Source organism: Theropithecus gelada, chromosome X, assembly GCF_003255815.1.
Source record: "Theropithecus gelada isolate Dixy chromosome X, Tgel_1.0, whole genome shotgun sequence".
NCBI classification, from domain to species: domain Eukaryota; kingdom Metazoa; phylum Chordata; class Mammalia; order Primates; family Cercopithecidae; genus Theropithecus; species Theropithecus gelada.
This window is the reverse complement of record NC_037689.1, coordinates 152,315,948-152,343,144: the sequence shown is the minus strand read 5'-3', so window position 1 is coordinate 152,343,144 and position 27,197 is coordinate 152,315,948. Positions and strand designations below refer to the sequence as shown.

The 27,197-nt window shown below is 38.7% G+C and overlaps 1 protein-coding gene across 1 annotated transcript in view; it reads left to right on the top strand.

Moving 5' to 3' along the window:
* Positions 1-27,197, top strand: part of F8 (coagulation factor VIII) — a 222,598-nt gene that overhangs the window by 54,124 nt on the left and 141,277 nt on the right. Inside the window, exons 7-9 of the mRNA XM_025371967.1 lie at positions 14,884-15,105; positions 18,496-18,757; positions 20,187-20,358. Of these exons, the coding sequence (XP_025227752.1) occupies positions 14,884-15,105; positions 18,496-18,757; positions 20,187-20,358 (656 nt within the window). The remainder of the gene's footprint in view (positions 1-14,883; positions 15,106-18,495; positions 18,758-20,186; positions 20,359-27,197) is intronic.

Genomic DNA, 27,197 nt, shown 5'->3' with positions numbered 1-27,197 from the left:
GGGGAAATGCTCTAGGCCACTGACCTGGCCAAGGATTTTTTTGGGTAAGACCTCAAAAGCACGGACAATCAAAGCAAATATTGGAATTATATCAAGCTAAAAATCTTCTGCACAGTAAAAGAAACAATGAACAAAGTAAAGAGACAACCCACAGAATGGGAAAAATATTTTCAAACTATCTATCTGACAAGGGATTAATAACCAGAATATATGAAGAGCTCAAACAACTCAATGGCAATACAACAAATACTCTGATTAAAAACGGGTAAAAGATCTAAACAGATATGTTTCAAAAGAGATATACTAATGGCCAACAGGTATATGAAAACGTGCCCAACATCATTAACCATCAAAGAAATACAAACCAAAACCACAATTCGATATCATCTCATCTCAGTTAAAATGGCTTGCATCAAAAAGACAGGCAATAACAGATGCTGGTAAGGATGTGGAGAAAGGGGAACCCTCGTATACAGTTAATGGGAATATAAATCAGTATAGCCACTAATGGCATACTCAATACTATAGACAATAGTATTGAGGTTCCAAAAAAAAGAGAATTACCATATGATCCAGCAATTCCACTACTGGGTATATATTCAAAAGAAATGATATCAATATATCAAAGAGATATCTTCACTCCCATGTTTATTGCAGCACTATTTACAATAGCCAAAATATGGAATCAAACTAAGTAATCAATGGATGACTGGATAAAGAAAACATGGTATATATACACAATGGAATACTATTGGGCCATAAAAAAGAATGAAATATTTTCATTTGCATCAACATAGGTGGCACTGGAGGGCAATACCACATGTTCTCACTCATATGTGGGAGCTAAAAGAGTGGATCTCACGAAAATAGAGAATCATGGTTACCATAGTCTGGGGTGGGGAGGGTGGGGATGATGAAGGGAAAAAGAGAATATAAATGTATTTATTACCACTGAACTGTACACTTAAAAATGGTAAAGATGGCAAATTATATATGTATATTTTACATCAATAAAAAGAAATTTAAAAATAAAGTAACAATATAGTTGACCCTTGAACAATGTGGGGGTTGGGGTACTGACCCCCTGCACAGTCAAAAATCCATGTATAACTTTTGATTCTCCCCAAATTCAAGTACTAATGACCTATTGTTGATCAGAAGCCTTATCAATAACATAAACAACAAATATTTTGTATATGTATTATATACTGTATTTTTTCAATAAAGTAAGCTAGAGAAAAGACAATGTTATTTTAAAAAGCATGGGGAAAATACATTTACAATACTGTACTGTATTTGTAGACAACGTAAGTTTATCATCTATAAGTTGAATCATTAGTCTGAAATGGTGGGCAACCACAGCTGCAGACCTCAATCTATGGTACATATCAGGCAAGTCAGTGTTTTCTTGTACGGTCATGACCTTTCTCTGCTTCTTGGGAGCACTTCCAGCATCACTAGTGGCACTTTATATGGGTCCCAAGTATCATTCAGAGTTTATGGAGAGATTATTAGCATCATGCAGAGTTTTAAGTGGATGCCTGCAACACTTGAGCTCACCACAATAACAGTAGGAGATGGCTACTACTGTTAATTTTATGCAGTTATGATTTAATACTGGATCTTTACATTTGTTTACATTTGTCCCAACTGGGAATGGTGCCATGTATGGTTGTAAGGGTTTGTGTACGTAAGTTTTTATAAATTTTGACTTTTTATAATAGATTTTTATATATTTTATGGTAATAAATGATAAAATAGTCCAGTATCAACATATATATACACATACATATATATATATATTTGAGACGGAGTCTTGCTCTGTTGCCCAGGCTGGAGTGCAGTGGCATGATCTCAGCTCGCTGCAACCTCCACCTCCTGGGTTCAAGTGATTCTCCTGCCCCAGCCTCCCAAGTAGCTGGGATTACAGGTATGCACCATCACGCCCACCTAATTTTTGTAGTTTTAGTAGAGATGGGGTTTCACCACGTTTGCCAGGCCGGTCTTGAATTCCTGACCTCATGATCCACCCATCTCGGCCTCCCAAGGTGCTGGGATTATAAGTGTGAGCCACCTCAACCGGCCATCTACATATATTTTTTGCATTCATAACATACCTTTTTCTTAATTTTTTTGATATTTTTCCCCTATGTGGTTCATCTGAAAGTTTTTTCAAATTATCACAAATTTCCAAAAAAAATTTCAGTATATTTATTGAAAAAAAATGCATATAAGTGGACTCATGCAGTTCAAACCTGTGTTGTTCAGGAGTCAACTGTATATTTTAAAGCAGATTTTAACATCAAGAAATGATAGAAAAATGATAAGAATTTAAAGATAAATATTCATATTAAAATTGCCCATCAGGAGCTTCTGAGTAGCTGAACACAGGGAGGTTCCTGGAGAGTGGCTGGTCCCACGCCCCTTCCCACATACCCTTCCTTATATATGCATCTCTTCCATTTGGCGTTTATCAGAAAAGGTGCTGACTACTGAATTATAAGGGCACTGTGGTCTACTAGATAAAGGTTGGGGAGAGGGGTTTGGGCTTCTATTGTCTTCCTTCCAGGACTTCATCTCCAGATGTCTAAAGTAAATAATGCATGCTGGGTAGAGCAAAGTGGTGGAGTAGGACTCTTCAGCAATCATCTCCTCACAGAAACATCAAGTTAACAACTTGATGCATGAAATTACCATCAGAAGAGTTAAGAAAACCCGAACCCATGAGCAAGACTGTGAAGCCCTTTTGGACTGCAAAGACGAGTAAAACCATAGTTGGAAGTTAAGGGGATTGGTTCTTTATGACTGAGACCCCACCCCCAAGCCACTGCAGTACCACAGGCGGAAAGTCACCATGGACCCATGGTTTTTACACCGGAAAAAAAGTGAGCCGGAGGCAGACATTTGGCTTCTCCACCATCCTAGGTCCTTCTGTAGGAGACTCACTCCTGCACCAGTTCATGGGGAGCACTGCGAGTATCAACTGGGTTGAACCACCTGAGACCAGCTATGTACAAAGAAAGGGGGCGGGGCTAGTGGTAGCAAGCAAGCAGAACTTGGCAGTGGCTCTCCATCCCTGCCAGAGGAGATACCATACCAGGCCATGGGAAGCATGGTTCCCAGATCCTCTGGACTTGAGAGCCTAACGGGCTCTCCTGTATGGCCTGGGTGCCCTCTGTGGATTCCCATGGGCCCATCCAGGCTGGACACTGCATTAGTAGCAAAGCCAGCATGAGACTTGCGTCTAACCTGGGCTTAGAGTGCCCTCTAGTGTCTAGTGCTAAAAGGAAATACAACAGCCAGTCCACTTTCTCTTTGATATGGTCTCACTCTGTTGCCTAGGTTGAAGTGCAGTGGTGCAATCATAGCTCACTGCAGTCTCGAACTCCTGGGCTCACGCGGTCTCCCCACCTCAGCCTCCAGAGTGGGACTACAGGTGTGTGCCACTATGCCTAGCTAAATTTTGGTTGTGTGTGTGTGTGTGTATGGAGATTGGGGTATTGCTGTGTTGCTCAGGCTGGTCTTGAACTCCTGACCTAAAGCAATCCTCCAGCCTCAGCCTCCTAAAGTGCTAGATTACAAGTATGAGCCACCACAGTCAGCCCCACTCAATTTCTAAACGAGCTTACTGAAATAGAGCAGTCACAAACAAACCCAAAATGAACATGAGAATAAATACCTAATTCTTCAATGTGTAGACAGGGACACACGTCTACAAAGAATAAGAATAACCTAAGAAAGATGGCCTCACCAAATGAACAAAAAATTGTGCCAGTGACTAATCCTAAAGACACGCAAGTGAATGATCTTGTAGACAAAGAATTCAAAATAGCTATTTTAAGAAAACTCAACAAACTTTAATAAAACACAGAGAAACAATTCAGAAATTTGTCAAAGAAATTTAACAGAGAAATTGAAGGAATAAAAAAAGTAAGAGAGAAATCCTGGAACTGAAAAGTATAATAAAAAATGACACACGCAATACAGGACATCAACAACAGAATTGATCAGGCAGAAGAAAGAATCAGCAAGCTCAAAGACAGGCTATCCAAAAATACAATCAGGAGGGGCTCCAGGATGGTTGACTAGATGCATCTAGTGTTCATCCCTTCCATGGAGAGGAACCAAAGTAGCAAGTAGATAATTATACTTTGAATAGGTCATCTAAGAGAGAACACTGGAATTCAACAGAGAAGAGATAGGAAGCATTGAAAGCAAGGGAGGAGAGAGAAATACGGCCTGTTTGCCTGGGATTGGCTGGGAGTCTGGAACAGCTTCCTAATGTGGGAAAAGGGTAAGAGACCCTTAGTGTTCCTCATTTTCACCAAGGACTCTTGCAGTCCTAGCCGCAGGAGAGCCCCTTATTCCTTGACAGCGCAGAGACTAGCATAGGAAGTTGCCTAAAGACCATGTGAAGGCATTGCAACAGAGAGCTCACGCTGGGTTCTGCAAATCTCCCAAGCAGCTGCAGCACAGCACCATTTTGAGAGCACAGCCCACACATCCTGCCCTGCTGTAATGGCCGTGACTTAGGCAGGAGCCCTGAGCAGTGATCCTGCCCCACCCAGCAGAGGAGTGCCCATGCATTTTCACATATTCCAAGAACACATTCCACTACCTACAACACTGCTGCTGCAGGCTGCTGTGGGGCCAAAACACCAGTGAAGCTTGTGCTTCCAAGCTGCCTGCCTACAGCTGCTCCCAGAGAAAGCAACCCTACCTTCACCAAGAGCAGGGCCATAGCACAGCTGCTGCTGCACGCCAACCTGAGCATTTTGCTAGTGACCTGGGTATCACCCCACCCCTGCATAGCACAACCAGCACCTCACACACCACCAAGGAGCTTGAGGGCAGGTTCACCTAGCCCAGCTCTTCCTGCCCCTAGTACCCAAGCATATCATCCAGGGGCCTAGGGATCACTTAGCCCTGTCCACCACTGGTAGCTCCTGAGAACCTCCTGGGGTCTGAGGCCAGGCCCACCCAACCTGCCACTACTGCCACAGTTAGCACTCATTGCATGCACCACTTGAGGGTCTGGGGACTGGCCCATGCAGTCCATAGCAGCCACCACCAATGCCAGCACAGACCACTTGAGATTCAGAAGGTTGTTTCATTACTATGATTGCCATCAACCATGCCACTTTGCTGCCCAGGAACTTGAGAACCCACCCACCCACGTGATCCATCAATACCATTTCTGGGACCCAAGTAAACCACTGGGAGACCCACAAATCAACCTGCCTGGACCTAAAACCAGTGCAATCATATGCCACCATGGTACACCAAAGAAAAGCACCCTCAGCCCACTGCTGCCACCACTGGGGCCTGAAGACAGGCCTACCTGGCATCCCAGTTCTCAGTAAAACTTCACCACAGCCTCCACTAATAACCACACCCTAAGCCATTGAAAAAATCACAAATATCACTAATGCTGTTTAGAGTCTTATACAGAGACTACTGCATTCACCCAGAATCAAAACCAGTGCTCTACCCAAGCAACACTATAGATACATCTTCAGGAAAAAGTTCTTTCCTATAAAAGCAAATTTTAAAAATTGGAAAAAGTGATTATTATACCAGATGTGCAGATATCAATGTAAGGACACAGAAAACATGAAAAATCAAGGAAATATGACACTCCAAAGGAGCACAATAATTCTGTAGCAATAGATCCAAATAAAAAAATTTTAAGATGGGTGCAAAAAAATAGTTAGAAAGAATGAATAAGACCTGCTATTTTATAGCGCAACACAGTGACTATAGTTAATAATAACTTAATTGTACATTTTAAAATAACTTAAAGAGTGTAATTGGATTGTTAATAACTCAAAGGATAAGTGCTTGAGGGTGTAGATACCTCATTCTCCATAATGTGTTTGTTTCACATCACATGCCTGTATCAAAACATCTCATGTGTTCCCTAAATATATACACCTACTATGTATCCACAAAATAAAAAAATCATAGTTTACAAACAGAACAGTATATGTGACCTTTGGTTTTTAAGTAAACTGGCCAACATCTCTTTAAAAATTTATGAAATCCTGGAAAAATAATTCCAAAATTTGATACTAAAGAAACTCAGTGAGATACAAGAGAATTCTGAAAAAAAAAATATATATATAAAGAACACAGAAAAACAATTAAGGATATGAAACGGAAATTTACCAAAGACATAGATATCAAAAAAGAACCAAACAAAATTCTGGAACCAAAGAATTCATTGAATGAAATATAAAATACATTTGAAAGGTTCAACAATAGACTGAACCAAGCAGAAGAATATCAGAACTGAAATACAGATCTTTTGAAATAGCCCAATCAGACAAAAATAAAGAAAAAAAGAATAAAAAATAATGACCAAAGATTTCATGACATGTTAGGCACTATAAAGAGAAAATGAAGAGGTTAGAAATCCTATTTAATGAAATATTAGATGAAAAAATTTCCAAGTCTACCAAGAGATTTACACATCCAGATAAAGAAGGCTCAAAAATACCCAAATAAATACAATGCAAAAAGGTCTTCTGCAGGGCACATTATAGTCAAACTATCAAAAGTCAAAGAGAAAAATTTAAAAACAGCAAGAGAAAAGCATATAGTCACCTATAAAGGAGCTGCTATCAGACTAACAGTGAATTTCTCAGCAGAAACTTTATAAGCCAGGAGAGAATGAGAGAAAAAAAAAAACACCTGACAGCCAAGGATACTGTACACAGCAAAATTATCCTTCATAAATGAAAGTGAGATAAAAACATTTTCAGACAAAAAAAAGAAAAAGAAAAAAACTGAGGAAATTCATTGCAACCTGATCTGCTTTACAGGAAATGCTAAAGGGAGTTTTTCAAACTGAAAGAGAAAGGTCCTAATGTGTAACATGAAAACATATGAAGGTATAAACCCCACAGGTAAAAGTAAGTATCCCAACAAATTCAGAATTCTCTAACACGGTAATTGTAGAACATAAATCACTTATATCCTTAGTAGGAAGATTAAAAAACAAAACATATAAAAATAATTACCATAACCTGTTAAAGAATAAGCAATATAAAAAGATGTAAATGATGACACACAAAATTTGGGAGTAGATTTTTAAAAAAAATTTTCTTGCAATCAAAATTAAGTTGTTATCAGTTCAAACTAACTTGTTGTAACTATAAGGTATTCTGTGTAAGCCTCATGGTAATTACAAAGCAAAAAAATTTTATAATAGATACACTAAAAATAAAAAGCAAGGGATTAAAACATACTGATAGAAAAATCACTTAACCACAAGGGAAGATATTAAGAGAGGAAGAAAGGAACAAAGGATCTACACAACTAGAAAACAAGTAAAAACATGGTACTACCAAGTTCTTACCTATCAAAAATTACCTTGAATACAAATGGGTTAAATTCTCCAACTAAAAGACATAGAGTGGCTGAATGATTTTTTTTTAAAAGAAGATCTAACTATATACTGCCTACGAGAAAGACTTTACCTGTAAGGACACACATAGACTGAAAGTGAAGGGATAGAAATAGATATTCCATGCAAATGTAAACAAAAAGAAAGCAGGAATAGCTATACTTATATCTGATAAAATAGACTTCATGTCAGAAACTATAAAAAGAGACAAACGGCCAGATGTGGTGGCTCATGCCTGTAATTTCAGCACTTTGGGAGGCTGAGGTGGGTGGATCACCTGAAGTCAGGAGTTCGAGACCAACCTGGCCAACATAGTGAAACCCCATCTCTACTAAAAATACAAAAATTAGGCGAGCATGGTGGCAGGTGCCTGTAGTCCCAGCTACTCAGGAGGCTGAGGCAGGAGAATCATTTGAACCCGGGTGGCAAAGCTTGCAGTGAGCCAAGATTGCACCACTGCACTCCAGCCTGGGCAACAGAGCGAGACTCCATCAAAAAAAAAAAAAAAAAAAAATGACAGACAAGGCCATTATATAATAGTAAAGAAATTAATACAACAGGAGAATGTAACAAGCATAAATATATATACACTCAACATTGGAGCATCTAAATATATTAATGTTTGATCTTTGTATTTTCTAGTCTCATTAAAAATAACGGCAAACACTACAATTACTTTTGCACTGACCTAATATAAAGCAAACATTAATAGACCAAGGGGGAAATGAAGACAGCAATGAAATAATAGTAGGAGACTTTAACACCCCACTTTCACCAACGGACAGATCATCCAGACAAAATATCAACAAACACACACTGGACTTAAGCTGCACTGTAGACCAAATGGAGCAAACAGACACAGAACATTCCTTCCAACAGCTACACAATTCACATTCTTTTCAACTGCACATGGAACATTGTCCAGGAGATGATACATTAGGCCACAAAGCAAGTCTTAACTAACTTTTTAAAAATAAGTATTTTTTTCCTGCCAATAATGGAATAAAACTATAACTCAACAACAGGAGGAACAACTGTACAAATACATGGAAATTAAAGAGCATGCCCCTAAACAAACAATGGGTCAATGAAGAAATTAAAGGAGAAATTAAAAAATTTCTTGAGACAAATGAAAATGGAAACATAACATGCCAAAACTTATGGGATACAGCAAAAGTAGTCCTTAAAGAAAAGTTTATGGCAATAAATGTCTACATCCAAAAAAAATCAAATAAACAACCTAATGATGCATCTCATAGAACTAGAAAAACAAGAACAAACAAAACTCCAAATTATTAGAAGAAATGCATGAATACAGATGAGAGCACAAATAATCAAAATAGAAACTAAAAAATACAAAAGATCAGTATAATGAGTTACTTAGTTCTTTGAAAGGATAAACAAAGTCAGTAAACTTCTAGCCAGATTAAGTGATTATAAAGAAGAAAAACAGAAATAAATCAGACATGAAAAAGGAGACATTACAACTGATAACACAGAAATACAAAGAACTATAAGAAACTGCTATGAACAACTATATGCCAACCAATTGAAAAGCCTTGAAGAAATGGATAAACTCCTGGACACATACAACCTACCAAGGTTGAATCAAGAAAAAATGGAAAATTTGAACAAATCAACAATGAGTAACAAGATTGAAGCAAAAATAAAAAGTCTCCCATCAAAGAAAAGTTCACTACCTGATGGCTTCACTGCTGAATTCTACCAAACATCTAAAGAACTAATACCAATTCTTCACAAACTATTCAAAAAATTGAAAAGGAAGAAACTCTTCCAAAATTATTTTAGGAGGCCATCATTATCCTGATCCCAAAACCAGACAAGGGCACAATAACAACAAACAACTACAGGCCAATATCCTCAACAAAATACTAGAAATAGAATTCAACAGCACATTAAAAAGATCATTTACCATGATCAGGTGGGATTTATCCCAGTGATGTAAGGATGGTTTAACATATGCAAATTAAAAATGAAGGATAAAAATTATATTATCATTTTAATAGACACAGTAAAAGCATTTGATAAAATTCAATATCCCTTCATGATAAAAATTCTCAACAAAGTATAGAAGGAACATACCTGTATGAGAAACCTGCAAACAAAATGATACTGAGTGAGGAAAAGTTGAAAGCTTTCCCTTTAAGAACTGGAATAAGACAAGGATATCCACTCTCACCACTTCTATTCAACACAGTACTGGAAGTCCTAGCCAGAGCAATTAGGTAAGACATCCAAATTGGAAAGAAGGAAGTCAAATTGTCCCTGTTTGGCCAGGCTCAATGGCGCATGCCTGTAATCCCAGCACTTTGGGAGGCCAAGGCAGGCAGATCACTTGATGTCCAGAGTTTGAGACCAGCCTGGCCAATATGGTGAAACCCCATCTCTACTAAAAATACACATACACACACACACACACACACACACACACACACAGATTAGCCAGGCATGGTGGTGCACTCCTGTAGTCCCAGCTACTCGGGAGGCTGAGGCAGGGGAATCACTAGAACCCCGGAGGCGGAGGTTGTGGTGAGCCAAGATTGCACTCCAGCCTGGGCAACAGAGTGAAACACTGTCTCAAAACAAAAACAAGCCGAGACGGGCGGATCATGAGGTCAGGAGATTGAGACCATCCTGGCTAACACGGTAAAACCCCGTCTCTACTTAAAAAATACAAAAAACTAGCCGGGCGAGGTGGCGGGCGCCTGTAGTCCCAGCTACTCGGGAGGCTGAGGCAGGAGAATGGCGTGAACCTGGAAGGCGGAGCTTGCAGTGAGGGGAGATCCTGCCACTGCACTCCAGCCTGGGCGACAGAGCGAGACTCCGTCTCAAAAAAAAAAAAAAAAAATTGTCCCCGTTTACAGATGACATGATCTTATATATAGAAAACCGCCAAAACTATACCAAAAAACTGTTAGAGCTAATAAATGAATGTAGTAAAGTTGTAGTCTACAAAATCAACATACAATAATTGATAGCATGTCTGTATGCCGACAGTGAACAATCTGAAAAAGCAATCAAGAAAGCAATCACGTTTACAATAGCTACAAAAAATATCCGGAAATAAATTAACCAAGGAAGTGAAATATCTCTATAATGAAAACTATAAAATATTGATGAAAGAAATTGAATAAGACACAAATAAATGAAAAGATATTTCATGTTCATCAATTGAAGAATTAATATTATTAAAGCCAAAGCAATCTACAGATTCAATACAATTCCTATCAAAATTCCAATGTCATTCTTCACAGCAATACAAAAACAATCCTAAGATTTGTGTGGAACCACAAAAAATCCCAAATAGCCAAAGTAGTCTTGAGCAAAAAGAATAAGCCTGGAGGCATCACACTACCTGATTTCAAATTATACTACAAAGCTATAGTAACCAAAACAGCATTGTGTTGACTTAAAAACAGACATATAGACCAATAGAACAAAATAGAGAGCCCAGAAATACACCCACACATTTAAAGCCAACTGATATTCTACATAGTTGAAAAGAACACATGATGGGTAAAGGGCAGTCTTTTCAATAAATGGTGCTGGGAAAACTGGATATCCATATGCAAAAGAATGAACCTAGACCCCCTATCTCTCACCATGTATGAAAATCAAATAGGCCAGGCACAGTGGCTCATGCCTGTAATCCCAGCACTTTGGGAGGCCAAGGCGGGCAGATGACTTGAGGTCAGGAGTTTGAGACCAGCCTGGCCAACATGGTGAAACCCCATCTTTACTAAAAATACGAAATTAGCCAGGTGTGGTGGCATGCCTACAGTCCCAGCAACTTGGGAGGCTGAGGCAGGAGAATCACTTGAACCCCGGAGGTGGAGGTTGCAGTGAGCCTAGATCGTGCTATTGCACTCCAGCCTGGGTAACGGAGTGAGACTCTGTCTCAAAAGAAGAAAAGAGAAGAGAAGAGAGACAAGAGAGGGGAGGAGAGGGGAGGGAACAAGACAGGGGAAGGGAGAGAAGGGAAGGGAAGGGAAGGGAACAAGACGGGAGGGGAGGGGAGGGAAGGAAAGGAAAATAGATTAAGGAGTTAAATTTGAAACATAGTGTAAACATTTCATGACATCACTTTGGGCAAGAATGTGTTAGACAATTTGGGCAAGAATTTGTTAGACAAGACCTCAAAATCATGAGTAACAAAAGCAAAAATAAAATGGATTACATCAAACTAGAAAGCTTCTGCACAGCAAAGGAAACAATCAACAGAGTGAAGAGACAACCTATAGAATGGGAGAAAATATTTGCAGATTATACATCTGACAAGGGATTTATATCTATAATGTATAAGGAACTCAAACAACTCAATAGCAAAAATCCAAATAATCCTATTAAAAATGAGCAAAAGACCTGAATAGACATTTCTCCAAAGGAGACATACAAATGGCCAACAGGTGTATGAAAAATGCTCAACATCACTAATCATCAGGAAAATTAAAATCAAAACTACAATGAGATATCACTTACCTCTGTTAGAATGACTATTATAAAAAAGACAACAAAATAACAAATGCTAGCAAGGATGTGGAGACAAAGAAACTCCTATACACTGTTGGTGGGAATATAAATTAGTTAAGCCGTTAGAGATACGGTATAGAGATGCCTCAAAAATTAAAAATAGATCTATCATATTTTCTAGCAATCCCACTAGTAGGTATATACCAAAAAGAAATGAAATCAGTATGTTGAAAAAACATCTGCATCCCCATGTTTATGACAGCATTATTCACAATAGTCAAGATATAAAATCAACTTAAATGCCCATCAATGGATGAATGGATAAAGAAACTGTGGTATATATACACAATGGAATACTATTCATCCATTTAAAAAAGATGAAATCCTGTCATTTGCAACAATGTGGATGAGCCTGAAGGACATTATGTTAAGTGAAATAAGACAGAGAATGACAAATATTGCATGATATCACTCCTATGTACAATCTTTAAAATTTGATCTCATAGTAGTTGAAATTAGTGATTCTGGGAAGATTAGGGGGAAGTGGGAGATGGGGAGAGGTTGGTCAATGGGTACAATGTTACAGGTAGACAGAAGGAATAAGTTCTGGTACTCTATTGCACAGTAGGGTGACAATAGCCAACAATAATATATTGTATATTTCAAATAGAAGAGAGGATTTTGAATGTTCTCACAACAAAGAAATGACAAACATTTAAGGTGATGGATATGATAATTACCCTAATTTGAATAATTACACAATGTATACATGTATCAAAACATCACATTGTACCCATAAATGTGTACAATTATTTATGTGTCAATAAAAAGTAATACAGTTTAAAAAATAAAATTGCCCATTAGGATAAATAAAAAGACCCCCACACAAAATTATCATTGTAGCATTTCAGAGCACAAAGAGAAGATACTTAAAGCTTCTTGTGGCCAGGTGCGGTGGCTCAGGCCTGTAATCCCAGCACTTTGGGAGGCTGAGACGGGAGGATCATGAGGTCGGGAGATGGAGACCATTCCGGCTAACACGGTGAAACCCCGTCTCTACTAAAAATACAAAAAACTAGCCGGGCATGGTGGCGGCTCCTGTAGCCCCAGCTACTCGGGAGGCTGAGGCAGGAGAATGGCGTGAACCCGGGAGGCAGAGCTTGCAGTGAGCCAAGATCGTGCCACTGCACTCCAGCCTGGGCGACAAAGCAAGACTCCGTCTCAAAAAAACAAACAAACAAACAACAAAAAAAGCTTCTTCTGAGAGAAACAGGATGCATACAAAAGAATGGGAATTAGACTGACAATATAATTAAGCAATATTGTAAAAGATCTAAGGGAAAAATTATTTTGAACCTAGAATTTTTAGTCAAACTTTGAATCAATTTTGGGGGAAGAAAAAAGACATTTTCAGATATAGAGGGCCTTAATAGTCACTGAATGTGTACTATAGTAAAACCAGAAACTACAGAAAGGAGGAATTTGGGAGATTCAGCAACCCAAGAGAATAATGAAGTATGAGGGGGTTGTTTTCTCCTTAGTTCTTTACTGTATTTTCCAGTAATTTGATAATAAACATGCATAATTTTATAATTAAAAAGAAATTGGTTTTGACAACATGCAAGTTCCTGTTCTCACATACCTTATAGTGGAGAGACGGGTTGTAGTCAAATAAGCATAATAATACATGCAAAATTGCAAACTGACCATTACTCTGAAGGAAAATTACATAATTCTATGTAAGCCTATAATAAAAGAATCTGACCTAGACTGGGGAATCAGAGAAGGCTTCCCTAAGCAAGTACCCCTTGAATTTAGCTTTGAAACTGGGAAAATGAGGCAATGTGAGATGAAGCTGTTAGAGGTATTAGGAATCAAACCTACTAGGGCCTTCTAGTCCTTAGTAGACAGTCTGGACTTTATTCTATGTGAAATGACAGCCTGCGATGGGTTTTAGGCTGGTGGATACTACAATCAGATCTGGAATGCAGAAATATTACACCAGTTTCTTTGTGGGTAAAAGTCTTAGAGGGGAATATGACCAGTTATAGGGAGACCTGTAAAACAAGTTTATCAGTAGCTCAGACGAGATAATGGTAACTTGGATTAAGATAGTGGTAGTAGTAATAGTGAAAAAATAGATACATTTGAAAGCTTTTAGAGCCAAAATAGGAGGCAGCTGTGCCCTTGTAGTTACCAGTGTGGGATCTGAACACTTAGGTTCAAATACTGAGAAAATTAATCAACCTCTCTGGGCATCCATTTCTTCTCCTGCAAGACATGGATGATAATGGTTTCTACATTCATAGGGTTGTTATGAGGAATGAATGAATTAAAACTTGTAAAATACTTCGGACAGTGCTTGACATTAAACAAGTGCTCAATAAATATTAGCTATTATTGATTATATTGCCCTGGTCAGTGTCAAATTGCATATGGGAGATGAGAATGGTAAAAAGGATAATTCTTGCTTGCATATTCGAATGCAGGATGCTGCCATTCACTGTTATAAAAAACTCTGGAAGAGAAGGAAGTGATGAAAAGTGTAAATTTAGTTTTGAACATGTGGGTTTTTTGAGATATCTAGGTGGAGATGTTGAGAAAGTGATTGGCTGTATGAGCCTGAAGTTCCAGAAGAGTTCAGGAGAGGAGACAGAAGGAGCAGTCTGAGAAGTAGGAGAAAAAAACCCAGAAAGATGTTGGCACAGAGGCCAAGGGAAGAGAGAGTTTTAAGAAGGAATGAATGGTCAACAGATGCAAATAAAGACTGAAAAATGTCCATTGGATTTAGCAGCATGATAGTGATTGATGACCTTGGCAAGAGCTGTTGGTTTGATAGTAGCCCAATATTCTAGATACATTTGTTTACAAGTCAAGGTAGCAATAAAGTGTCTAAGATCAATTTGTCCATTCTGTCCTAGCAAGTGTTTTCCATTTCAAATTCTCTACTTCTTAGCCATACGTGTCTTATTCCTACTTTACAGGTCTGATTGGATGCCACAGGAAGTCAGTCTATTGGCATGTGATTGGAATGGGCACCACTCCTGAAGTGCACTCAATATTCCTCGAAGGTCACACATTTCTTGTGAGGAACCATCGCCAGGCCTCCTTGGAAATCTCACCAATAACTTTCCTTACTGCTCAAACACTCCTGATGGACCTTGGACAGTTTCTACTGTTTTGTCATATCTCTTCCCACCAACATGGTAATATCTTGGATCTTTAAAATGAGTATTATAAATATCCAGTCCTACTTTTAATAGAATTTACTGGACAATGTACAGGAATATAGTGTGTTGCTGAAGGGGGCATTTTAGAGTTACTGTGTTAGACCTCAACCAAGATCCCCTAGTTTCTAGCTTCCAGTGTAAAGTTTTTACCTTGACTATAAAAGGGCTTGAGTATTAGTAGGACTCATGGATTTTTAGTTAAATGTCTGTGATGGAGAAAAGATGGCTTATGGATGACTGAGGTGGGAAAATGAGGAGAATAGTATGCCCTTGGTTTCTCAGCCTTCTCCCATTAACTATGCTCCAATATTGAGAGAGGAACTGCAGGTTGTAGCTGAAGAGATTTTTTTTTTTTTTTGAGAAATCTAGGGAAATGGAAAAAAGGCATTGCCCAGGTTGCAACTGTAAGGGCTCCAGTATATCAGTAGTAATGCCCAGAGCAGTAAATAGCAAATATGACAGGCTATTGTAGAGCAAGCTTGACTTCAGGCACCAGACAGCTAGAGGCACTCTGTAGATACCTGGCAGTATATGAGAGACACCTGTGAAACTGAGGGCAGGTAAGGAGCTAGTGATTTTTAGGACAAGTAACATGGGATTGAAAGCTGGTCAGCATATGTGAAGCACCACATGAGGTTTTCAAGGACTATTGGGTGGGAACTTTGCAAAGGGTCAAAGGTTCTGTGTAAGCAAATTAGGATGATGGTAACTACAGTTTTAAATTATTGTTAATGTAACTTTATTTGTAACTGCTAGTTGTGCAAATTCAGATTGCATCATCATTTTACCCCAATTTTCCTTACTTTTGTATTTATTCTGCTAACTCTTAATCTTGGATCAACCTAATAACCCTCTTTCTCTACCCCTCTTGTGGCCATTGAAGGCTTAGTCAGTTTGTGCTGCAATAACAGAATACCACAGAATGAGTAATTTTTTTTTTTTTTTTTTTTTTTTTTTGAGACGGAGTCTCGCTCTGTAGCCCAGGCTGGAGTGCAGTGACCGGATCTCAGCTCACTGCAAGCTCCGCCTCCCGGGTTTACGCCATTCTCCTGCCTCAGCCTCCCGAGTAGCTGGGACTACAGGCGCCCACCACCTCGCCCGGCTAGTTTTTTGTATTTTTTAGTAGAGACGGGGTTTCACCGGGTTAGCCAGGATGGTCTCGATCTCCTGACCTCGTGATCCGCCCGTCTCGGCCTCCCAAAGTGCTGGGATTACAGGCTTGAGCCACCGCGCCCGGCCAGAATGAGTAATTTATAATGGACAGAAACTTATTGGCTCACAGTTCTGGGGGCTGGGAGGTCCAATATCAAGTTGCCAGCAACTAGCAAAGGCCTTCTTGCTGCGTCTTAACATGGTGGAAGGCATTACATGACAAAACGGCAAAGAAAGGGTGAGAGAGAGAGAGAGCAAAAGGAGGGTGAACTCACTCCTGTGATAATGAATCCACTCCCATGAACCCTTTCCCCAGATAACTGCATTAGTCCATTCATGAGGGTGGAACCCTTGTGACCTAAACACCTTTATATGTTCACCTCTCAACACCATCACAATGATAATTAAATTTCAATGTGAGTTTTGGAGGGGACAGACATTCAAACCATAGCAAGAGCTGTTGGAGAAAAATGTCAGAGAGGCCTAATCTTTTATATTTAACAGCATTTCTTTCTTCCTAGTACTCTCATATTAACATTCTCCTCAGGTTCCTTGGTTGACTTAGAAAAGAGATTTGATCTTGCCATGTATCCACCATTTTCCTCCTTATGTTCTATTAGTGACCTTGTTTATAGTCCTCTGTAGTGATTAAGAATAGAAATCTCTTTTCCCCATCCATCACATAATATTTATGGAATTTTGATAAGACCTTAGTGGACAAAAAGTGTCATACTGAATGAGTAACAGGAAGTTGATGCACAAACAAAATTCTTGCAGGCACAGAGGAATAGGTCATTTACTTGTATATGATCATTGTCAATCAATCATTGTCCAGTTGGAGCCTGATTCAGTTTAACAGTTTATTTTTTGTTTTGTTTTTTTACTTTCACAGATTCTATCCACTGATTTTAATCTTTATTTTTCAGAAAAATAATGCTTTATCTTATTGAACCTCAGACAAAACACTTCGTTTTTAGATGCAGACTGAATTATGTTTAAGGCTACATGAACCTCAGACTAGTTGTTTGCTGCTCCTAAAACCTGCCCTGTTCCTCATAATCAAGTAAACAGGTCTCCCTTCTTAGAAGCATTTGATCTTCAAAATTGCCCTATGTTATAAATACAGCAGGAATTATTATTATCCATTTTACAAACCATAAAGATGAGACTGAGAATGTTGAATAGATTTGCTGTAGGGTTTACAACTAGTCACAGGCAGACATGCTCTTAAAATACATATCTCCTTGATTTTAAGTTGTATCTTGTCATGTTTTTATGAACTTGAAACATGTCTTAAAGTTTATATCTACACTAACATTTTTCCCAATAAGCTGTTATTAAATCAATGATTTGTATTATAATCCAATAGGGTAAATATAGAAATCATTAGGTGACTATGGGGATGGGGAGCTGGTCTGGTCTAGGCTTCGAAATGCTGAAAATACGCAGTTCTTCAAGTCTCTTTGTTTATCATTTGGCTGTAGGGGAATGATAGTCTCAAAACCAGTTCCAGAAGGGAAATAGTAATACATATTATAAGAGCAAATGAATAACTTTTGAAAAGGAGGTAAAACATATATAGAGAAGGATCAGGCAGAAGGGAAATGGTGAGTGCAAAGACCAGAGGAAGAAACAAGCAAGTACCAGATAATCCATATAGAAATAAGTATATATAGGAAAGTGGCAAGAAGGGAAAGTGATGTGGAAAGGGGGGTGCTTAGGGGAGAGCCTGGAAGGCCTAATAAGAGAGAAAGAGTCCTAAAAGTTAAGGTAAGTGATATAGTTTGGATATTTGTCTTCACTGAAATCTCATGTTGAATTGTAATTTCCAGTGCTGGAGGTGGGGTCTGGTGGCAGATGTTTGGATCATGGGGGTGAATCCCTCATGGCTTGATGCTGTCTTCATAATAGTGAGTTCTCATGATATTTGGTCATTCAGAAATGTGTGACAACTTGCACTCTCTGTCTTGCTCCTGCTTTCACCATGTGACATGTCTCCTCCCCCTTCACCTACCCCCATGATTATAAGCTTCCTGAGACCTCCCTGAAGTCAAGCAGATGCCAGCACCATGCTTCCCATATAGCCTGCAGAACTATGAGCCAATTCAATCTCTTCTTTATAAATTACCCAGTCTCTGGTATTTCTTTATAGCAATGCAAGAACAGCCTAATACAGCGGGACACTCTGACATTGTTTGGTTTGTCTGACTCCAGATGGCATGGAAGCTTATGTCAAAGTAGACAGTTGCCCAGAGGAACCCCAACTACGAATGAAAAATAATGAAGAAGCGGAAGACTATGATGATGATCTTGCTGATTCTGAAATGGATGTGGTCAGGTTTGATGATGACAACTCTCCTTCCTTTATCCAAATTCGCTCAGTTGCCAAGAAGCATCCTAAAACTTGGGTACATTACATTGCTGCTGAAGAGGAGGTCTGGGACTATGCTCCCTCAGTCCTTGCCCCTGATGACAGGTAAGCATTTTTTGACTATTGGTACTCTCTCTTCCCCATACTCAAAAAGTTCTTACCAGTTATTCAAACCAACAAATCCTGAAGCCATGTTTAAGGTTAGGTACGGGTATGGAATCAAATGGCAAGAGTATTTTTTTTTTTTATTATACTTTAAGTTCTAGGGTACATGTGCACAACGTGCAGGTTTGTTACATATGTATACTTGTGCCATGTTGGTGTGCTGCACCCATCAACTCATCAGCACCCATCAACTCGTCATTTACATCAGGTATAACTCCAGTGCAATCCCTCCCCCCTCCCCATAATAGGCCCCGGTGTGTGATGTTACCCTTCCCGAGTCCAAGTGATCTCATTGTTCAGTTCCCACCTATGAGTGAGAACATGCGATGTTTGGTTTTCTGTTCTTGCAATAGTTTGCTGAGAATGATGGTTTCCAGCTGCATCCATGTCCCTACAAAGAACACAAACTCATCCTTTTTTATGGCTGCATAGTATTCCATGGTGTATATGTGCCACATTTTCTTAATCCAGTCTGTCACTGATGGACATTTGGGTTAATTCCAAGTCTTTGCTATTGTGAAGAGTGCCGCAATGAACATACGTGTGCATGTGTCTTCATAGCAGCATGATTTATAATCCTTTGGATATATACCCAGTAATGGGATGGCTGGGTCATATGGTACTTCTAGATCTAGATCCTTGAGGAATTGCCATACTGTTTTCCATAATGGTTGAACTAGGTTACAATCCCACCAACAGTGTAAAAGTCTTCCTATTTCTCCACATCCTCTCCAGCACCTGTTGTTTCCTGACTTTTTAATGCTTGCCATTCTAACTGGTGTGAGATGGTATCTCATTGTGGTTTTGATTTGCATTTCTCTGATGGCCAGTGATGACAAGCATTTTTTCATGTGTCTGTTGGCTGTATGCATGTCTTCTTTTGAGAAATGTCTGTTCATATCCTATGCCCACTTTTTGATGGGGTTGTTTGTTATTTTCTTGTAAATTTGTTTGAGTTCCTTGTAGATTCTGGATATTAGCCCTTTGTCAGATGGATAGATTGCAAAAATTTTCTCCCATTCTGTAGGTTGCCTGTTCACTCTGATGGTAGTTTCTTTTGCTGTGCAAAAGCTCTTTAGTTTAATTAGATCCCATTTGTCAATTTTGGCTTTTGTTGCCATTGCTTTTGTTGTTTTAGACATGAAGTCCTTGCCCATGCCTATGTCCTGAATGGTATTACCTAGGTTTTCTTCTAGGGTTTTTACGGCATTAGGTCTGCATTTGGAAACTAACATAGCAGAGCATCAGAGAAGCTTGTATTTTTCTCACTCCTTGCCTTGATTGAATCATATAAGCTGTTTTAGAGTTGGATTTGAGCCTACCTAGAATTTTTCTTCCCAACCTCGCATCTTTTTTTTCTCTTATACAGAAGTTATAAAAGTCAATATTTGAACAATGGCTCTCAGCGGATTGGTAGGAAGTACAAAAAAGTCCGATTTATGGCATACACAGATGAAACCTTTAAGACTCGTGAAGCTATTCAGTATGAATCAGGAATCTTGGGACCTTTACTTTATGGGGAAGTTGGAGACACACTGTTGGTAAGTTGAGGAAAAGATTTAAGGTCTGGTAAGAAGAAAAAGTCTAGAGAGTTTTGAGTTTCTAAAATACTTCATAATTCAGCCTTGTCTCCAATGGACATGATCTTTTAAAAGCTGTAAATGTTACACAAATAATAGCTGATTGCACATATTTGAAGTATGAGTATATAGAATAAAAATTTAATGTCACCCATTAAACTCGACACTCCTTTGAAATACTGCTTAGACTTTGATACATATCCTTCCAGATCTTTCCCCATTAATTATGTCGTATAGGAGTCAGCAGACTATGGCCTATGAACCAAATTTGGCTTGTGGTCTGCTTTTGAATAGTCTATGAGCTTAGGTGAGATTTTACATTTTTGAAATATTGTAAAGAAAAGAAATGAGCATGGGAGGAAGGGGAGGAGAAGGTGGAGGAGGAAGAGAATATGTGACAGAGGCTAAATAGGGCTCACAATTTTAGAGTATTTACTATCCAGCCTTTTCCAAAAAATGCTTGCTTGCCCCTGATCTAGGATATTAAGAATGAGTATGGTGTAAGTAACAGAATACTCAATGGACAGTGGTTTAAATAAATAAGGGTTTATTTTCTTCACAAGAAATTTGAAGATAGGTCGTCGGTTGCATAAATTCAGTTGCTCAAGAATGTCATGAAAAACACTGGTTTTTAGATGTGGAGTTTTTTTAGATACTGCCAAACTGACTTTCAGCAATTTTGTACCAATTTATATCCCCTACCATAAGTATATGACTGCCCTTTTCCCCACACCATTGCCAACAACATATATTATAAACCTTCAGAAAAAGTTTTCAATTTGATGAGCAAAATGTTTATATGTTGTCTTCATTTGCATTTCCCTGGTTAGTAGTCAAATTGTATATTGTTTCATGTTTGTTGGCTATTTGTATAACTCCCTCTGTGAATTGCCTGCTTGTAAATTTTGTCCAGTTTTCTATTTGGGTAGTCATCTTTTGCTTATGTATTTGTAAAAGGCCTTTATAGATTACGGATATTGACACATTGTGATTTATCTTTCAAATGGTTTCCTCACATTGTCACTTGTACTTTTTGTCACTCCTTTATGATATTTTTTTGTCCTTCAAAGATTTTTTATCTTTATATAGTCAAAACCTCCTATCTTTTATCAATCTTTTCATTTAACTTTCTCTGGATCTTTTTCACTTTTATTTTCTGCCTAAGAATGTCTTTGCCAGCTCCAAGAAATTATAAAAATAGTCTCTATTTTATTCTCTTACTTATATAGCTTTATTTTTACAGTGAACAATCTAATTGCCCTGGAAGTTACTTTTGGATATAGTGCATAATTCAAATAGAAATTTTCCCAAATGGCAGCTCACATAACCAATCCTTTTTTCATTAATTTGAAAATGTCTTCTTTATCATATACTAAATTGCTAAAATCTGGGATTTTTAATTCTCCTTAACTAATCTGTTGCCACACTGTTTTAATGACTTCAACTTTGTAATATGTTTGATATCTGTATGACATCTTCTTTCATTGTACTTCTTCAAAATTTTTTTTTTAAATTTATTTATTATTATTATACTGTAAGTTGTAGGGTACATGTGCATAATGTGCAGGTTTGTTACATATGTATACTTGTGCCTTGTTGGTGTGCTGCACCCATCAACTCGTCATTTACATCAGGTATAACTCCCAATGCAATCCCTCCCCCCTCCCCCCTCCCCATGATAGGCCCCGGTGTGTGATGTTCCCCTTCCTGAGTCCAAGTGATCTCATTGTTCAGTTCCCACCTATGAGTGAGAACATGCGGTGTTTGGTTTTCTGTTCTTGTGATAGTTTGCTAAGAATGATGGATTCCAGCTGCATCCATGTCCCTACAAAGGACACAAACTCATCCTTTTTTATGGCTGCATAGTATTCCATGGTGTATATGTGCCACATTTTCTTAATCCAATCTGTCACTGATGGACATTTGGGTTGATTCCAAGTCTTTGCTATTGTGAATAGTGCAGCAATAAACATACGTGTGCATGTGTCTTTATAGCAGCATAATTTATAATCCTTTGGGTATATACCCAGTAATGGGATGGCTGGGTCGTATGGTACATCTAGTTCTAGATCCTTGAGGAATCGCCATACTGTTTTCCATAATGGTTGAACTAGTTTACAATCCCACCAACAGTGTAAAAGTGTTCCTATTTCTCCACATCCTCTCCAGCACCTGTTGTTTCCTGACTTTTTAATGATCGCCATTCTAACTGGTGTGAGATGGTATCTCATTGTGGTTTTGATTTGCATTTCTCTGATGGCCAGTGATGATGAGCATTTTTTCATGTGTTTGTTGGCTGTATGAATGTCTTCTTTTGAGAAATGTCTATTCATATCCTTTGCCCACTTTTTGATGGGGTTGTTTGTTTTTTTCTTATAAATTTGTTTGAGTTCTTTGTAGGTTCTGAATATTAGCCCTTTGTCAGATGAGTAGATTGCAAAACTTTTCTCCCATTCTGTAGGTTGCCTGTTCACTCTGATGGTAGTTTCTTTTGCTGTGCAGAAGCTCTTTAGTTTAATGAGATCCCATTTGTCAATTTTGGCTTTTGCTGCCGTTGCTTTTGGTGTTTTAGACATGAAGTCTTTGCCCATGCCTATGACCTGAATGGTACTACCTAGGTTTTCCTCTAGGATTTTTATGGTATTAGGTCTAACATTTAAGTCTCTAATCCATCTTGAATTAATTTTCGTATAAGGAGTAAGGAAAGGATCCAGTTTCAGCTTTCTACTTATGGCTAGCCAATTTTCCCAGCACCATTTATTAAATAGGGAATCCTTTCCCCATTTCTTGTTTCTCTCAGGTTTGTCAAAGATCAGATGGCTGTAGATGTGTGGTATTATTTCTGAGGACTCGGTTCTGTTCCATTGGTCTATATCTCTGTTTTGGTACCAGTACCATGCTGTTTTGGTTACTGTAGCCTTGTAGTATAGTTTGAAGTCAGGTAGCGTGATGCCTCCAGCTTTGTTCTTTTGACTTAGGATTGTTTTGGAGATGCGGCCTCTTTTTTGGTTCCATATGAACTTTAAAGCAGTTTTTTCCAATTCTGTGAAGAAACTCATTGGTAGCTTGATGGGGATGGCATTGAATCTATAAATTACCTTGGGCAGTATGGCCATTTTCACGATATTGATTCTTCCTATCCATGAGCATGGTATGTTCTTCCATTTGTTTGTGTCCTCTTTTATTTCACTGAGCAGTGGTTTGTAGTTCTCCTTGAAGAGGTCCTTTACATCCCTTGTAAGTTGGATTCCTAGGTATTTTATTCTCTTTGAAGCAATTGTGAATGGAAGTTCATTCATGATTTGGCTCTCTGTTTGTCTGTTACTGGTGTATAAGAATGCTTGTGATTTTTGCACATTAATTTTGTATCCTGAGACTTTGCTGAAGTTTCTTATCAGCTTAAGGAGATTTTGGGCCGAGACAATGGGGTTTTCTAAATATACAATCATGTCATCTGCAAACAGGGACAATTTGACTTCTTCTTTTCCTAACTGAATACCCTTGATTTCTTTCTCTTGCCTGATTGCCCTAGCCAGAACTTCCAACACTATGTTGAATAGGAGTGGTGAGAGAGGGCATCCCTGTCTTGTGCCAGTTTTCAAAGGGAATTTTTCCAGTTTTTGCCCATTCAGTATGATATTGGCTGTGGGTTTGTCATAAATAGCTCTTATTATTTTGAGGTACGTTCCATCAATACCGAATTTATTGAGCATTTTTAGCATGAAGGGCTGTTGAATTTTGTCAAAAGCCTTTTCTGCATCTATTGAGATAATCATGTGGTTCTTGACTTTGGTTCTGTTTATATGCTGGATTATGTTTATTGATTTGCGAATGTTGAACCAGCCTTGCATCCCAGGGATGAAGCCCACTTGATCATGGTGGATAAGCTTTTTGATGTGTTGCTGAATCCGGTTTGCCAGTATTTTATTGAGGATTTTTGCATCGATGTTCATCAGGGATATTGGTCTAAAATTCTCTTTTTTTGTTGTCTCTCTGCCAGGCTTTGGTATCAGGATGATGTTGGCCTCATAAAATGAGTTAGGGAGGATTCCCTCTTTTTCTATTGATTGGAATAGTTTCAGAAGGAATGGTATCAACTCCTCCTTGTACCTCTGGTAGAATTCAGCTGTGAATCCATCTGGTCCTGGACTTTTTTTGGTTGGTAGGCTATTAATTGTTGCCTCAATTTCAGAGCCTGCTATTGGTCTATTCAGGGATTCAACTTCTTCCTGGTTTAGTCTTGGAAGAGTGTAAGTGTCCAGGAAATTATCCATTTCTTCTAGATTTTCCAGTTTATTTGCGTAGAGGTGTTTATAGTATTCTCTGATGGTAGTTTGTATTTCTGTGGGGTTGGTGGTGATATCCCCTTTATCATGTTTAATTGCGTCGATTTGATTCTTCTCTCTTTTCTTCTTTATTAGTCTTGCTAGTGGTCTGTCAATTTTGTTGATCTTTTCAAAAAACCAACTCCTGGATTCATTGATTTTTTGGAGCGTTTTTTGTGTCTCTATCTCCTTCAGTTCTGCTCTGATCTTAGTTATTTCTAGCCTTCTGCTAGCTTTCGAATGTGTTTGCTCTTGCTTCTCTAGTTCTTTTAATTGCGATGTTAGAGTGTCAATTTTAGATCTTTCCTGCTTTCTCTTGTGGGCATTTAGTGCTATAAATTTCCCTCTACACACTGCTTTAAATGTGTCCCAGAGATTCTGGTATGTTGTATCTTTGTTCTCATTGGTTTCAAAGAACATCTTTATTTCTGCCTTCATTTCGTTATGTACCCAGTAGTCATTCAGGAGCAGGTTGTTCAGTTTCCATGTAGTTGAGCAGTTTTGATTGAGTTTCTTAGTCCTGAGTTCTAGTTTGATTGCACTGTGGTCTGAGAGACAGTTTGTTATAATTTCTGTTCTTGTACATTTGCTGAGGAGTGCTTTACTTCCAATTACGTGGTCAATTTTGGAATAAGTACAATGTGGTGCTGAGAAGAATGTATATTCTGTTGATTTGGGGTGGAGAGTTCTATAGATGTCTATTAGGTCTGCTTGCTGCAGAGATGAGTTCAATTCCTGGATATCCTTGTTAACTTTCTGTCTCGTTGATCTGTCTAATGTTGACAGTGGAGTGTTGAAGTCTCCCATTATTATTGTATGGGAGTCTAAGTCTCTTTGTAAGTCTCTAAGGACTTGCTTTATGAATCTGGGTGCTCCTGTATTGGGTGCATATATATTTAGGATAGTTAGCTCTTCCTGTTGAATTGATCCCTTTACCATTATGTAATGGCCTTCTTTGTCTCTTTTGATCTTTGATGGTTTAAAGTCTGTTTTATCAGAGACTAGGATTGCAACCCCCGCTTTTTTTTGTTCTCCATTTGCTTGGTAAATCTTCCTCCATCCCTTTATTTTGAGCCTATGTATGTCTCTGCGTGTGAGATGGGTCTCCTGAATACAGCAGACTGATGGGTCTTGACTCTTTATCCAGTTTGCCAGTCTGTGTCTCTTAATTGGAGCATTTAGTCCATTTACATTTAAGGTTAAGATTGTTATGTGTGAACTTGATCCTGCCCCTTATGATATTAACTGGTTATTTTGCTCATTAGTTGATGCAGTTTCTTCCTAGCCTCGATGGTCTTTACATTTTGGCATGTTTTTGAGATGGCTGGTACCGGTTTTTCCTTTCCATGTTTAGTACTTCCTTCAGGGTCTCTTGTAAGGCAGGCCTAGTGGTGACAAAATCTCTAAGCATTTGCTTATCTGTAAAGGATTTTATTTCTCCTTCACTTATGAAACTTAGTTTGGCTGGATATGAAATTCTGGGTTTAAAATTCTTTTCTTTAAGAATGTTGAATATTGGCCCCCACTCTCTTCTGGCTTGTAGAGTTTCTGCCGAGAGATCTGCTGTGAGTCTGATGGGCTTCCCTTTGTGGGTAACCCGACCTTTCTCTCTGGCTGCCCTTAAGATTTTTTCCTTCATTTCAACTTTGGTGAATCTGGCAATTATGTGTCTTGGAGTTGCTCTTCTCGAGGAGTATCTTTATGGCGTTCTCTGTATTTCCTGGATTTGAATGTTGGCCTGCCCTACTAGGTTGGGAAAGTTCTCCTGGATGATATCCTGAAGAGTGTTTTCCAACTTGGTTCCATTTTCCCCCTCACTTTCAGGCACCCCAATCAGACGTAGATTTGGTCTTTTTACATAATCCCATACTTCTTGCAGGCTTTGTTCATTTCTTTTTCTTCTTTTTTCTTTTGGTTTCTCTTCTCGCTTCATTTCGTTCATTTGATCCTCAATCGCTGATACTCTTTCTTCCAGTTGATCGAGTCGGTTACTGAAGCTTGTGCATTTGTCACATATTTCTCGTGTCATGGTTTTCATCTCTTTCATTTCGTTTATGACCTTCTCTGCATTAATTACTCTAGCCATCAATTCTTCCACTTTTTTTTCAAGATTTTTAGTTTCTTTGCGCTGGGTACGTAATTCCTCCTTTAGCTCTGAGAAATTTGATGGACTGAAGCCTTCTTCTCTCATCTCGTCAAAGTCATTCTCCGTCCAGCTTTGATCCGTTGCTGGCGATGAGCTGCGCTCCTTTGCCGGGGGAGATGCGCTCTTGTTTTTTGAATTTCCAGCTTTTCTGCCCTGCTTTTTCCCCATCTTTGTGGTTTTATCTGCCTCTGGTCTTTGATGATGGTGACGTACTGATGGGGTTTTGGTGTAGGTGTCCTTCCTGTTTGATAGTTTTCCTTCTAACAGTCAGGACCCTCAGCTGTAGGTCTGTTGGAGATTGCTTGAGGTCCACTCCAGACCCTGTTTGC